We start from the raw sequence: 16,294 nt of genomic DNA on the forward strand, positions 1-16,294 counted from the left end.
GAGCTTGGATGGGGATGGGATGAATAGGTGGAGCACAGAGTAATTATTAGGCAATGAAAATATTCTGTATGATACTGTAATGATGGATACATATCATTATACATTTGTCCAAACCCATAGAATGTACAACACCGAGCAGCATGAACCCTAATGCAAACTATGGACTTAGCGTGATTACAATGTGTTGATGTAGGTTCATGAATTGTTAATAGCCCACTCTGGTGGGGGATGTTGATAAAGGAGAAGGCTATTTGTGCATAGGGGTGGGGCATATGGGAAATCTATTTGCCTCCTCTCAATTTTGCTGTGAACATAAAACAATACATAAAACAGAACATAAAACCAAAAAATAATGTTTTTAATGTGAATAAAATGGTAAATATATATCCACAATAAAATAATTGATTAATTGTAAAAGGGAATGCTATGAACAGCTTCACACTTATAAATATGACAATTTAGAGAAAATTGACCTTCAAAACCCACAAACTACTAAAACTTTAATAAAGATGAAGTATCTGATATGAATAGTTCTATACCCATTAAAGAACTGCAATTCATTATGTAAAAGCTCCCCTCCCCCCAAAATCTCAAGGCCCAGATGGTTTCACTGGAGAATTCTACAAAACATTTAAAGAATTAGCACCAATCTTATGGATTTACACAATCTTTTCCATAAACAGAAGAAAAGAGTAGACTTCTAAACTCATTTTGGGAGGTCAGTATTACCCTGATACCAAAATCAAAGAGAGAAGAAAAATAAAATAAGAAATCTACACACCAATATTTCTCATCAACTTAAACATAAAATTTCTTGCCAAAACATTAGCAAACCTAATCCCACAATGCATTAAAAAATTATACACCATTACCAAGTGGAATTTATTCCAAGGATGAAAGGCTGATTCAACATTTCAAAATCAATGAGCATAATCCACCATAGGAACAGGTTAAAGAAGAAAACTTACATGACCACATCTATTGATGCAGTAAAAGCATTTATCAAAATCCAACATCCATTCCTGATATAAACTCTCAGTGAAATATGAATAGAAGGGAATTTCGTGAACCTAGGTTTTTGTCTATAAAACAATGGGCATCTATAAAAAACCTACAGTTAACATCATACCTAATGATGAAAGACTAAATGCTTCCCCCCAAGACTGGGAAAAAGCAAAGACGTCCACTCTCACCACTCTTATTCAATATATTTCTGGAAGTTCTAGCCACTGCAAAAGGCAAGGAAAGGAAATAGGCATTCAGATTGGAAAGGAAGAAATAAAGCTGTCCCTATGTCCCTATTTGCAGATGACATGATTGACTACATAGAAATTCCCAAGGAATATACAAAAACAAAAACACTGGAACTAGTGAAGTCAGCACTGTGGCAAGATATAAAATCAATATACACACACACACAAAAATCAAATTTCTACATGAACCCAATGTAATAAAAACCCAATGTAATTTATAATTTATCCAAAGAAATTCAAATACATAGGTATACACTTAACAAAATATGTACATGATACATATGCTGAAAACTACAAAATGTGATGAAAGAAATTAAGGACTTAAATAAATGTAAAAACATACCATGTTCAGAGAAAGACAAATATCATATGATATTGCTTGTATGTGGAATCTAAAAAAAGGGTACAAGTGAACTTATCTACAAAATACAAATAGAGTTACAGATGTAGAAAACAAACTTTTGGTTACCAGGGAGGAAAGTGGGGGGAGATGAGGGATAAATTGGGAGATTTGGGATTGACATATACACACTACTATATATAAAATAGTTAACTAATAATAACTTACTGTATAGCACAGGGAACTCTACTTAAGACACTGTAATGGCCTATATGGGAAAAGAATCTTAAAAAGAGTGGATATAGGTATATGTATAACTGATTCACTTTGCTGTACAGCAGAAACTAATACAACATTGTAAATCAACTATACTCCAATAACAATTAAAAAAAAGCATACCATGTGCATGGGTTCAACACAGTAAAGCAGTCAATTCTCCTAAAATTGTTATATAGACTTAACACAGTTTCTACCAAAATCTCAAGTATTTTTTTTTTTTAGTAGACATAGGCAAGCTTATTCTAAAAAGTATATTAAAAGCCACAGGCCCTAGTATAGCTAAAGGAATTCTGACACAGAAGAGTAAAGTGGGAGTAATCACTTTAGGGTTAGGGTTAGGGTAATCACTTTACTCAATAAGGCCTATGATATTACTAGAGTGATAAAGACCTATGCACAGATGTTCATAGAAGCCTTATTCTTAATAGCCAAATACTACATACAATTCAGATGTCCTTCACTGGGTCAATGGTTAAAAAAATCATGGTACATACATACCACAAAAACAAAAACTTGATACAGGCGACAACTTGGATGAGTCCCAAGGGCATGCTGGATGAAAAAAAGCTACTTTCAAAAGGTATGGTTTCGGGACTTCCCTAGTGGTGCAGCGGTTAAGAATCCACCTGCCAATGCAGGAGATACAGGTTCGATCCCCGGTCCTGAAAGAGCCCACATGCTGCAGAGCAACTAAGCCTGTGCACCTCAATTACTGAGCCTGTTCTCTAGAGCCCGTGAGCCACAGCTACCAAGCTCATGCGCCACAACTACTGAAGCTTGGGCCTAGAGCCTGTGCCACTGCAATGAGAAGCCCGCACACCACAATGAAGGGTAGCCCCAGCTCACTGCAACTAGAGAAAGCCTGCACGCAGCAACGAAGACCCAACGCAGCCAAAAATAAATAATTTTTTTAAAAGTCAAATAGAGACATGGAAAATACTTTTTTAAGAAAAGTATGGTTTCATTTATATAATTTTGAAATGCCAAAATTATAGAAATGGAAAAGAGATTAGATGTTGCCAGGGGTTAGGGACCAAGGAGGGAGAGTGGGAAAGGAGTGGATATGGCTATAAAAAGGAAATCTGAGGTATCCTTATTGTGATAGAACTATTCTGTATATTGTCTGTGGTGGTATATGCAAGAGCCTACTATGTGATAAAATTGTACAGAAGTAAACACACACACACACACACACACACACACACACACACACACGACTACAGGTAAACTTTGGGAAATCTGAATAAGATAGGTGGATTGTATCAATGTCAATATCCTACTTGTGGCACTGCATTGTCCTGCAAAATTCTACTGGAGGAAATAGTAAAGTCTACAGGGGATCTCTGTATTATTTTTACAACTGTATGTTAATATACAATTATCTCCAAAATTTTCTATTAAAAAATCCTACTAATCTTTTATTTCAAGAATAATACTGCATCATAATAGCTTGTTTATTGGCTGCTAATCAGGTTTGCATGAAACCTCATAATAAACAGCTACAGGCCACTGGTTCAAACTGAGGTGAAACAGATATGCTTTTTGATGTTTCTGATAGTCAGAGTCATTGATCACACTGAGACACACTTGACACTTTCCTAAGAAGTCATCTGACCTCCTGTGAACTCCCTGGTGCTGTTAATGTGCAAGCAGGCTGCATGACCACTTCAGGAGTGTGGTAGACAATACTTGGGAAGTGACTGGATAGATACCAGCTTGAAATAAATACTTGAAGGAGCTGAGCTGTTTTCACTGAGATAAGGTGACATGAAGGATAAGATACCTGGGTTCAGATCCCTAGAGGGCTGTTTTGAGGCAAAGAAAGTAACTGTGTTCTCTGAGGTCCTAAGGGTAAATGAAGATAGGATCAGCAGTTGACCTCAGGGATGCTTTATAGATGCAGATATAGGCTTAGCAAAAAGAAGGACTAGCTGAGCTGTTCAATAATGAGATGTGTTACTTCTGGATGTAGAGAGTGCCCTATTATTGGAAGCATTTAAGCAGAAGTCATTAAACATCTCTCAGAAATGTGGAAATTTCCTTTCAATATGCAGATTCTAACACCAAAGTAATCATGTGAAACAGGGCTGCCAGTGCTTTATCCCAACACATATCTCATTCCCTCACTGGCTTTTCTTTTTTCCTGACTGGAACCTTCTCTTCCTTGATGACTGGAAGGGAAAGAAAGGGACTCTGAGGCCTTGGGATCAATATTCTATATAGACTGGAATCTCTTTGCAGGAAAATTCAAGTTACTATTGGGTTTGGTGGATGTAGGGACATAGAACCCTGCAGTAACCCCCCCAGACTAATCTGGGAGATTGACAAGGACACAAGATAACCATAGACAGCTTTTAGTTCTGGCATTTTTGCATTATGAGAAATACAATTGTTTTCGTGTCTGTTTTTCCTAATAAACTCTAAACTCTTTCAGGGATACTATATTTTACATTTCTTTGTGTTCTTCCTGCATTTGGAACCTTACACATAGTGGCTTCTTGATAGTTTCTCCATAAAGTGTTTCTTAGACATGATCAGATGGTTTGTAATGTAGTTTGTATACCAAATGCTAGGCTGGCATTTCCTCCCCCAGGGAAGAAAGAGCTGGCTTCCACTTTCTTTTGGGTGACATCTAAAGTAGATAATGTGACTATTTCTAAAGGTAGCTCCCTACCACTTCCTTCATTTCATGGCAACCAGGGAGCTAAAACAATACATTTAAGACCTGAGCTTTGACAAAGTTCCCAGTGCTGGACACATGAATCTGGTTTGATCCCTTAGGTGTGAGAAGAGTGTAGAGGCTATGGGTATTTTCTTCAAGCTGAGCCTGGTAGGTTGGTGGACTGGGGAGGCATTTATAAATGATCAGGCCTTTTAAATTTTAGAAAACCTTGTTGATATATGTACCAGTATGGAGGTCTTTGCTTCCCACCATCCTCCTCACTCTTGGGAGTGGGGGCATTGGGGTGGGGGAAGGAGAGAGCAATGTGTTGCTGGGTCCTTCAAAAAAGGAAAAAGGAACTCCAGAGTGGCTAAGTTAGGGAGAGAAAAAGAAAAGGCCTGGGCCAGAGGAAGGTGCGCTAAGGGAGACCAGGCCTCCTCAGGCCCCTTGGTGAAAGGATGAGAACACTCACAGCACAGGAGTCTGGCCTTGTAGCCCATATGAATGGTGGGGAGGGGTACCCTAGGACACACTAGGAGCCTGAGTCCTGACCCAGCCAGACACCTTCCTGTCAGTCCTTCCAGGACTTCCCTGAGGATGGCCCTCCTCTCACTGGGATCTCTCCCAGTATGGCATTAGTAAGATAATACGGCCCTGGGAGGGAGGGTGGAGGGTAACCTAAAATTAGCCCTCTGGACCTGTTCAGCCAGCCCTTTAGGCGGTGTTGTTAACAGTGGAAACTGAGGGCCCAGCCTGCACCAGCCCCCGGGGCAGTAGGGGGCTCCCCTTGGAGGGGCCACCAGGGCCAAGTGCTTCGCAGAGGGGTAGGGGCAGCCCGGTGAGTACCTGGAGCTTAGGACGTGATGATGCTGTCAGGGACGAGTGAACCCTAAGGGCTGCCAGCCAGTGGACCTGTGATCACCACCCTTAGTAGTCCGTTTCCACTGGGTCTTGTTTCTGGGGATGCTTGGGAGGTTAGTGGGGAAAGCTTCCCGCAGAGGGAAGGATGGTTTCCTGCTGCATCTGTCACAGGAAACTGTGTCTGCCTAGGCTCTGGGGTTCAAATGGGCCTACTTCTTGAGGGAAATTGCTGCGGTTATGCAATACAGGGAGGGTGAAGTTTTGTCTTTGTGTCCCTGTGTAGTACTTGTGAGTCTGTGTGTAGATGCAGCAGGGTGGGCTCAGGGCAGAAGGGCAGAGCTCCTCAGTGTGTGTGTGTGTGGGGGGGAAGATGAGTACTAAAAATAGTCTACTAATGCCTGGCATACTATTCTAGGGCCCGCTGAAACCAGCCACTCTCCCGTAGGAGTTCTTAACCTAGATTCACAGACCCCCCTCCAAGAGGGCCTTAGATAGAATTCAAAGGGTCCAAAAATACAGATGGGGCAAACAATCACCTTTCTATTCCCCTAATCTCTAACTGAAATTTACTGTTTCCTTCAAGGATGAATGCAGGCAGCAAATGGCAGTAGTATTACTAGTTCCTGTAACTTGGTCACCAGAAGAAATCATAGATATTCCCTATCATATTACAGTTGCAGCAGAGATCTGGAAATGTCATTTATACTCATAATCACTTAGAAATTATTAGTAGATCTTGTTATTTAACGTGTTGGTAAAGAACTTCTATTACCATATCACGCAGTTTTAAAAATATTTTGATAGTTGTATTTCAATATAATTGGTTTCCTTTAATTCTATATATTTTATGTATTAAAAATCATTCTGAGAGGGGACCAGAGACTTAGCCAGATTGTCACAGGGGCCAATGCCACCGAAAAAGGGTTTAAAACCCCTGTACTTTGGGGAGCAGGACGAGGATCTTTGCACAAAATGGTCACACATAGAAACTCTTTGATTAATAAAACACAGTATGGTGAGATTAGACAAAAGATGAGGTAGGTTTTTTATCCTATCTAATGAGATGAGGCACAATTCACTCAAGTGCCCAAGGTAGCTGGGGTCATGCCTTGTTCTCTCTCTGGAGGCTCATTATATGGGCTCTGAAGTGGGCTCATCGTATGACCTTGGTGAGAGCTTCAGCATTTCCCTTCACACTCCCTTTCCTCTTCATTTCTCTGAACACAACTCCCCCAAATAAAATAGTAAGGAGAGAATCCCTACTGGCTGTCAGAAGAAATGATTTGTAAAGCAACCTATGATTGAGATCCTGGAATCCAGTATGACCCTCAAACTTGAGGATCCTGAGAGCTACAATATGACTGTTTGAGGCAAGGGGGAGGGGTATGTGTTTACTTTTCAGGTGGCTGAGTTCTTGCTAATGAGACAACTGTCAATAACAGCCATGTGACCTTAGTAAAAAGTCTCTGCTCTCCTCTAAGCCTTGGTTTTCCCATCTCTAAATTGAGGAAATTAAAGGAAATAATTTATTATGTGCATTCCATCTCTGAAGTTATAGAGCTTTAACCTCAGGAGGGAGCAACAGCCATAGAAATTAGATACCTAAGTAATAATAAAAATTATAGTGAAAATAGTTACTGAGTACTACATACAGGTGGTATTCTAAACATTTAAGATGTATTGATATTAACTCATTTAATCCTAACAATAACGCTCTGAGGCAGATACTACTATCATACTACTTTACAGATGAAGGAATAGGCACAGAGAGATTAAATGATCTGCCCTAGATCACACAACTACTAATTGGTAGAGCTGAGATTGAAGCAGAATCCTAGACCATGTTTTACCACTTCCATATATGGCTTCCCAATCTGCACTGGGGGCAAAACAGACCTATATAGAAGGAGTTATGATATAGTGTGATGACTGCTATAGTACTATTAAGAGCAAAGACTCAAGGAACTAACCCGTTAGAAGGAGTTACATGTGACAGAAGGAAGCATGATGTATATCAACAGCCATCATTTCTCTTCCCTTATCAGTGAATCTTGGGGTATAAATAGAGGAGTGGTAGGAAATGAGGCTGGAGATATTGGCCAAGGTTTTCTCATGAAGGACCTGTGAGCCTGGCAAGGCATCTGGGCTATACTCTGAAAGAAAGGGGAGTGATTAAAGGATTTAAAATAGAAGATTGGCACAGAGAGGATTTGTACTTTTAAATGATCACTTTAGCCAAAATGTGGAGAAATTATTGAAAAGATAAACTAGCTAGGAGACTACTACAACAGTTGATGCAAAAGATGATGGGGGTCTGGATAAAGCACTAGCAATCGGGTTGCTTATAGAGGCCTCTAGGAAGTAAAATCCTAGATTTGATGACCAATTAGATGCGAGTGGAACAATGAGATAAGAGGCCTGACATTAGTCTTGAGCGTTTGGTTTGGTTGACCAGTTGGATGATGAAGAACTGAGATGTGGATCTAGTTTGGTGATGGTGATAGTAGTAGTGGTGGTGTGATACTGCTGACTTTGAAGTACTTGAAAGAACTCAGTGAATACATACCTTTTGCTGAAGAGAGAGCTGGGGGACTTGGAGTGGTAGGCTTGAAATCATCCTGATAAAGGTGAGAGCTACAGCTCTAGAAAAAGGAGAGAACAAGGGGAACAAAACTATTTCAGGGGAGAAAAATCAGAAGAGTGTGCTGGCCAGGAAGCCAAGGAAGGCCAGGAAGCCTCCTATGAAGTGGTCAGTGGAGACAGATGTCCCAGAAAAGTCAGAAAAGGAAAGAGCTGAGAAACAGCCAGTAGATTTAACCACAAGGATGACTTTTAAAGAAATATCTCTGTGTGATTGAGGATGGATGGAGATAGACTGCAGAGGGTGGAATTGGAGGTGAGGAAATGGATGGTAGACAACGCTTTGGAGATGTTTGGTGAAAAAGAGAGAGAAGAAAAGAAAGGTAGCTAGAGTAGGACAAAGGACCATAGAAGTGTTTTGTTTCCAAAGATGATTGAGGGGGAGGAGCCAGGGGAGAGGTTGAAGGCACATAGGAAGCTCACCCTTGAAGATCTAGTATATGGTAGCTTTCTTTCTCTTAACAGCCCCATGAGGCAGGGACTATCATTTCTGTCTTATAAATGAGGAAACTGAATCCCAAAGAAGGGAATAGACTTTCCCAAAGCTTACTCAGATAGGAAATGGGGGTGCTGAGTTGCAAACTTAGGCCTGCCTGATTTCTAAAATTATCTTCTTATAATTGTACCCCAAAAGTGAGTAAATAAAAGACCATATATGGAGTTGATGCTGACTTGTGGCAGGGGGGCTAAAGTTGAGGGAGACCCCACCCACCCACCTCAAAGTTTATTCTATGAGGTGTGTATTTGAGGTCCCAGGCTAACAAAGAGGGGTGGAGGTGGACAGTGAATAAAAGGAGGTGTGAGGCCCTGAGCCCAGGGCTGCAGGGTATGGGAGAAGAGGGAGACTCAACCTCTGAAAACCCTACCAGCTTACCCTGATGACATTACCAACTGAGATGAGTGACTGATTTTGGAGCATTAGGAACAGGACTAGAAATGCCAAGGGTTTAGGTTGAGTCAGTCATTGGGCCATGGGTGATTTTGTAGGGCCTGAGGATAATGAGGAGAGAAGAGTTGAGGGTTGAGGCAAGGCTCCAGGCTGGGTGGAACAGAGAGGATGGGAAAAGGCTTGACTCGGAGAGACTGGGAAGCCATAGTTTCCAAAAATATGCTGGCAATCAAAGGGACTCCTGGATTGAAATGGTCCTGGTGGAAAAACTAGTTGTCAACAGAGAGGAGGACTTGTCCTGGAAACCTCAACTATTTCCTACTATCTCTTTGACTATGTTTTACTTGACGTCCCTTTTACTTTTACTTTTAATGTCACCTCTTTATTTAATCAGTGAATGCCATTCAACATCCATTTCCTGAGCAACCCTGTTGCCTGAAGCATGGGGCCTGAGTCTGAGGGGAGGTCACATACGAGGGGCTGTGAAGAGGCTGAATCTCATCTAAAAGGTTGAGAGGTAGAGTTGAGGGCCTGCCCCATGAGACTGATGTCAGAATGCTCAGGGATGACAGCTTGACACCACAAAACACCATTCTGTTGGCTTAGCAATTACCAGACCAGAACCACCTCATTAGTCCACACATTCTGAACCAAGGAAGATGTATCTACCAACACCCCAGCCATGATGTAGGTTCTACTGGGAGTGGAGGAATAATAAGATGGAGACAGTGGCTTCCCTGGTGGCACAGTGGTTGAGAGTCTGCCTGCTAATGCAGGGGACACGGGTTCGAGCCTTGGTCTGGGAGGATCCCACATGCCACGGAGCAACTAGGCCCGTGACCCACAACTACTGAGCCTGCGTGTCTGGAGCCTGTGCTCCGCAACAAGAGAGGCCGCCATAGTGAGAGGCCCGTGCACCACAATGAAGAGTGGCCCCCGCTTGCCACAACTAGAGAAAGCCCTCGCACAGAAACAAAGACGCAACACAGCAAAAATAAATAAATTAATTAATAAACTCCTACCCCCAACATCTTCTTTAAAAAAAAAATAATAAGATGGAGACAGGAGTCCTCACCCTGGAGTTTATGCACTGATGAAGCACAGATAAGTGGAAATGTGATGTGAAAATTCATAGCTAAAGCCTAGTTGTAATCCTTTGGAATCCCTGAGCAGAGTAGGAGGAGATTATGGAAGGTTTCCCAGAAGTAGGAGTTTGAAGGGAAGGCAGAAGAGCATATGCAAAGGCATCAGGCTGTGAAATGGCCTGATCTATTTTGGCAGCCATCTCTGGGGTCTGAAATAAGATGGAGTAGGAGTTAGAAGCAAGGGACCCATGATTGAAGAGCCTGATGGTGAAAGATGGGGGCCAAGCATCCAGGCTTTTGATGGGAGCCCTCAGTCTCTCCTGTTTTTGTCATCCACAGATCTGGCATATCCTCCTGCTCATAATGAGAATAGTTCTGCTCCAATTAGCCAAGGTGAACCTCATGGACATCACCAAAATCTTCTCCCTCCTGCAGCCCGATAAGGAGGAGGAGGACACCGACACGGGGGAGAAGCAGGCTCTCAATCAAGCAGTGTACAACAATGACTCTTATACCTTGGACCAGCTTTTGCGCCAGGAGCGTTATAAACGATTCATCAACAGTAGAAGTGGCTGGGGAATCCCTGGGACACCCTTGCGCTTGGCTGCTTCTTATGGCCACCTTAGCTGCTTGCAGGTCCTCCTGGCACATGGTGCTGATGTTGACAGCTTGGACGTCAAGGCACAGACACCACTTTTTACCGCCGTCAGTCATGGCCATCTGGACTGTGTGCGTGTGCTTTTGGAAGCTGGTGCTTGTCCTGGTGGTAGCATCTACAACAACTGCTCTCCTGTGCTCACAGCTGCCCGTGATGGTGCTGTTGCCATCCTGCAGGAGCTCCTGGGTCATGGTGCAGAGGCCAACGTCAAGGCAAAACTACCAGTCTGGGCATCGAACATAGCTTCATGTTCTGGACCCCTCTATTTGGCTGCAGTCTACGGTCACCTTGATTGTTTCCGCCTGCTTTTGCTCCATGGGGCAGACCCTGACTACAACTGTACTGACCAGCACCTACTGACTCGAGTCCCACGGTCCCGCACCCTCCTCGAAATCTGCCTGCACCATAATTGTGAGCCAGAGTACATCCGGCTGTTAATTGATTTTGGTGCTAACATCTACCTTCCATCTCTCTCCCTGGACCTGAACTCACAATATGATAAGGGCACTGCATTGCTGCTACAGGCCCGAGGTGAGTGTCATGCAGCCCAGCTCTAATAGGCCTCCTGGCTTGGAGGGCCGAGGGCCCCAAATCACCCCCCAAGCTAATCCTTCTGGGATGAGTTGGAGAAAACATCATCTTCTTCCCTGGGGCCCCAGTGGAGAAGAGGTTACAGATTCCTTTTTAGGGAAGGGATCACTAAGATGAGGTAGGGGATAGCACTAGTCCAGTTTCTTCTTCTGGCATTGCCCATGACTGTTTTGTGGCCTTGAACATGCCCTCTCTAGGCCTCAGTGTGTCCCCATTGGTACCATGCATTGAGGGAAGGGAGGGGACATTTCTTAGAAGGGAGAGAGCAATTAGGGCTGCAGTAGCCAGGGCAGGATGGATGTAAGCTTGGGTGGGAGAACTACACTGAGAATTGCTTCTCATGACCTGTTTTTCCTTCCTGTAGCCACTCCACGGTCACTACTATCACAGGCTCGTTTAGTCATCCGCAGAGCCCTGCGCCACGCCAGCCAGCCACAAGCCATCGACCAGCTGGATATTCCTCCTGTGTTGATTAGCTATCTTAAACACCAACTGTAACCTTGCAGCCTGCCCAGAAACACACAATGCCTCCAAAAAACCACCTGGGGACCCAGGTAGCTTGAGGGCACTACAGCTCTACCCACTCGTCTGAAGCTGCTCTCCTGTATTATCCTCCACAATAAAATCCTCAACAAAATAAATCCTGGGGGCTGTTGTGTTGATGTGTGTGTGGGGTGGGGAAGTTCACCGGGGGAAAGGGTCTGGTTGGCCATGGGGAAGGATTAGAGTGATCTGGCATTCAACAGGCATAGGAGCCTAGCCACTGAAAGAGAAAACTAACCCAATGGCCTATACATCCCCACTAAGATCCTTGAGAGAATTTGGAGCTGTAATGTCCTAGAAGCAAGTCCTGAAGAATTCAGGTAGGTATAAGGGTAGCATCATCTTGCTCAGCCCTGTATCTCCATTGAATCTCTGGCTGCTATTGTCACCAAACCAAACTTGGGTCCACAGCCAATCTACTGACACCGGGTTGTGGCGAAGTAAAGGGGCTTCACCCTTTTCAGGGGCTGTTGCCCAATACCCTATTTGAGTCAAGTGACCAAGGAGTCTCCCATTCACTCACCTTGAATCATAGGCTGCAATTACACTAGTCTATTTTATATAGGAAACTAGGAAAACAAACTACCAAATATTTGTCACAACGAATTTAACACAGAGAATAAATTGGTTACATAGGTGATAGGCAGAGAATCTAAGAAGGACAGGAAGTTAACTCAGAGTTTAGTGACAGCAGGAGGCCAACATCACCCTTAGGTTGGAGGGGTGAGGGAGGAGGTATGGCCAGACTCTAGGGACAGGGGTCACCTGATAGAAAGTAGAATCACAGGCTTATCATGGGTATCCAAACAAGAGAAAAGGAAGAAATACCCTCTCCTTTCCCTCATTCTTGTCCTTCAATCTGCTTTCAATGTCTGTTTCACTGAGGAAAACTAGAAGTCAACTAATATGAGAGCCTGGGAAACACAGCCTGCAGTGCTTAGTCCTCCTAACTGGTCCAGGCAACCAGGGCCTCAATCAGCACATATAACCACCCAAATCCAGATCCAGGCACCTTCAATTTTGCTAAATCTTCATCTTTCCACAGTACCTTCTTTTATATCTCCTAAACCACTATGGGTGAGGATGTGTATGAGCAGTGAAAAAGACACAAGGTGAAGGGGTAGAGGATGCAAGCCCAGATAATCTGTATATGGGGAGTACTTTAGATGTTTGGAGCTTTTCCTGGGAGCTGCCTTGACAGACCCACCCCCCACGCCCCTACATAAATATCTCCCATCATGCAGGAAGGGAGGCAGGGAATGGGGTCTTGAACTGACTTGCCTCTCCCCATTCTTACCTCTCCCACTCTCCCTAGCTCCTAGTGCCTAAGAGACTTTAGGAAGGAAGGCAAGAATACTGGACATCTATCCCCATGGTCCTGCCCCACTCAGCTTCCAGACTTTCAAATGCATAAAGCATTTTGGAGAGCAGTGCAACTGTTTTTCTCCAAGGGGCAAGAGAACTGAAGGACTGGACTGTAAACACAGACTTTAGGGCAGTGAGCTGCAGGTCTCTTCTACCTTTCTTTCAATCTGGGTTCCTGAGGGTGAGTTATCTGGGATTGCACTCCTCACTTTGCTCCCCATCCCCTTAGTCAGGGTTTAGGAGATTAGGAGTCAAGCTCAGCAGCTCCATCTACTTTAGGACCCCAGGAAAGTACACCCTTCAAATGGGGCCTGGCCAGGGTGGCCTCCCTTGTGCCATCTGGAACACCAATTCTCTGGTTGACACTTGAAAGTATGTAGATAACTCTGGGCATATCAAAAGAATTGCATTTGACTAGGATGTAGGAGTATACCAAATTCTAGGCAGAGGAAGAGCTGAAACTCTTTGCCCCATTTCCCAGATGAGCAGACTGAGAAACTTTCAAAGTTAAGTGCCCATGTTATTGGCAGCTCAGCTCTCCAGACCTCTCTGAGCTGTTGTTCTTCCAGTTGCCTGTGCTGCTGTGGGCAGAAACTTTAAGGCCCGCTGCCTTGGTTTCTTCCCCATCCAGACAACAGGCCTGGAGTGAAAATGGATCATCTCAAATTCTGATGATGAATCTTCTGAGGCAAATTTCCCTAGGAGGTGCGAGGAGGAGGTTCCTACAATGAAATGTCACCCTTGGCCTTTAGTCTCTTATTGGCATTGCCCCCAGATAATAACCTAGCCTCCCCAAACCCTCCATTACAACCACCAGTTTCCAGGTAATTTGTTTTCCCAGTTAGATCTTGACTGTAAACTGAACAAGTGGGAATGCAGCTTCCAAGAAAGCTGAATCTTAACCCTTCTCTCCCTCTCTCCCTGTCTCCTCCTAACTTCCCTTTTTTCCTTCTTTCTTCTCTCCCTCTCTCCTTCCCTCCCTCCCTTCCTGGAACTGCCATTAGCCTAGGGCTGGATCTGCTCTGCACATGCCACTGACCAGTCTGCATTCTTTCCTGCAATGGGAAAATTCTTTCGCTTTATTCAGAAAGGTGGCCCACAAAGACAAGATCCAAAGTGCAAATGGTCCACTGTACTGCAGAAACCACAGAGTTCCCCTTCAGCTGCTAACTTGAGGGAAAGGATAATGGAAGAGGTAGTGTTTGATCTTGGCCTTGAAGGGTGTAAAGTGTTTTAATTAGTAGAAAGGAAAGAAAAGGTATTAGTGGAGGGAACTCAGTGAGCAAAGACATAGAAGTGGGAAAAAGCAGGGCAGTTTGGGTAACCAATTTAGTCTGGTTCAAGTTCAATGTGTTTCAACAAGAGCTAGGCTGGGGACTAGACTGGAGAGGGCCCTGAATATCCTGGTCTTTCGGACTTGAAGATTTCAGTCCTTAGAATGGGGCATGCATAGTCATAGGAATGACTTACTGAATGCATAGAGAACATGTTCCCTGATTTCCCAGGGCAAATCTGGCACAATTACATTTTTTACTGAAACATAACTGACATACAACATTATATTAGTTCCAAGTGTACAACATAAGAATTCAATATTTGTGTATATTGTGAAATAATCACCACAACAAATCTAGTTAACATCTATCACCACACAGTTACAATTTTTTTCTTGTGATGAGAACTTTTAAGATCTATTCTCTTAGCAACTTTCAGATAGGCAATACAGTATTATTAACTATATTCACCATGTTGTACATTACATCCTCATGACTTATTTATTTTATAACTGAAAGTTTGTCCCTTTTGACACCCTTCACCCGTTTTGTCCACCTCCAACCCCTGCTCTGGCAACCACCAATCTGTTCTCTGTGTGTATAAGCTCGCTTTTTTTTTTTTAATTTTAGATTCTACATATAAGTGAAATCATATAGTATTTGTCTTTCTCTGAATTATTCACTTAGCAAAATGCCCTCCAGTTCAATCCATATTGTTGCAAATGATAAGATTTCATTATTTTCTATGGCAAAATGATATTCCAGTGTGTGTGTGTGTGTGTGTGTGTGTGTGTGTGCGCGCACATCACATTTTCTTTACCCAGTCATCCATTCTTGAACACTTGGGTTGCTTCCATGTCTTGGCTATTGTAAATAATGCTGCAGTGAACATGGAACAGTGAACACATATCTAGTGTGCACATATGCAGTGAACACATATCTAGTGTCTTTGTTTTCTTTGGATAAATACACATAAGCAGGATTGCTTGATCATATGGGAGTTCTATTTTTAATTTTGAGGCACCTCCATACTTTTTTACATAGTGACTGCATCAATTTACATTCCCATGAGCTGTTCGCAAGGGTTCCATTTGTTCCACATCCTTGTCAGCATTTGATATTTCTTATCTTTTTGATAACAGCCATTTTAACAGGGGTGAGGTCATATCTCATTTTGGTTTTAATTTGCATTTCCCTGATGATTAGTGATATTGAACACCTTTCCATGTACCTGTTGTGCACCTGTATCTTCTTTGAAAAAATGTCTATTCAGGTCCTCTGCCCATTTTTTAATCAGGTTGTTTGTTTTTTTGATGTTGAGTTGTATGAGTTCTTTTGATATTTTATATTAACCCCTTATAGGATATATTGTTTGCAAGTATCTCCTCCCATTTGGTAGGTTGCTTTTTCATTTTGTTGATAGTTTCCTTTGCTGTGCAGAAGCTTTTTAGTTTGATGCAGTCCCACTTGTTTATTTTTGCTTTTGTTGCCTTTGCTTTTGTTGTCAAACCCAAAAAAATCACTGCCAAGACTGATGTCAAGGAGCTTACCACCTATGTTTTCTTTAAGGAGTTTTATGGCTTCAGGTCTTATGTTCAAGTCTTTAATCCATTTTGAGTTAATTTTTGTGTATGGTGTAAAATAGAGGTCCAGTTTCATTTTTTTGCATGTGACTCTCCAGTTTCATTTTTTTGCATGTGACTTTTTTTGCATGTGCCTTCCACTTCCCAGAGCAGGTAGAGGTCATTAGATGTGATATCATCAACTTTCCATAAATGGTCATCCCAACACCATTTATTGAAGAGACTGTCCTGTCCTCATTGTATATCTTGGCTCTTTGTCATAAATTAATTG

The 16,294-nt window shown here is 42.8% G+C and overlaps 1 protein-coding gene across 1 annotated transcript; it reads left to right on the forward strand.

Moving 5' to 3' along the window:
• The first annotated feature begins 5,234 nt into the window (after positions 1–5,234).
• On the forward strand, positions 5,235–11,899 carry ASB12 (ankyrin repeat and SOCS box containing 12). The gene is made up of 3 exons (XM_067724396.1): positions 5,235–5,372; positions 10,349–11,198; positions 11,623–11,899. Exons 2-3 carry the CDS (start codon positions 10,373–10,375, stop codon positions 11,754–11,756), a joined length of 960 nt encoding a protein of 319 aa, XP_067580497.1. The 5' UTR covers positions 5,235–5,372; positions 10,349–10,372; the 3' UTR covers positions 11,757–11,899.
• The last annotated feature ends 4,395 nt before the right edge of the window (positions 11,900–16,294 follow it).

The sequence above is a fragment of the Pseudorca crassidens genome, chromosome X (genome assembly GCF_039906515.1).
Source record: "Pseudorca crassidens isolate mPseCra1 chromosome X, mPseCra1.hap1, whole genome shotgun sequence".
NCBI classification, from domain to species: Eukaryota; Metazoa; Chordata; class Mammalia; order Artiodactyla; family Delphinidae; genus Pseudorca; species Pseudorca crassidens.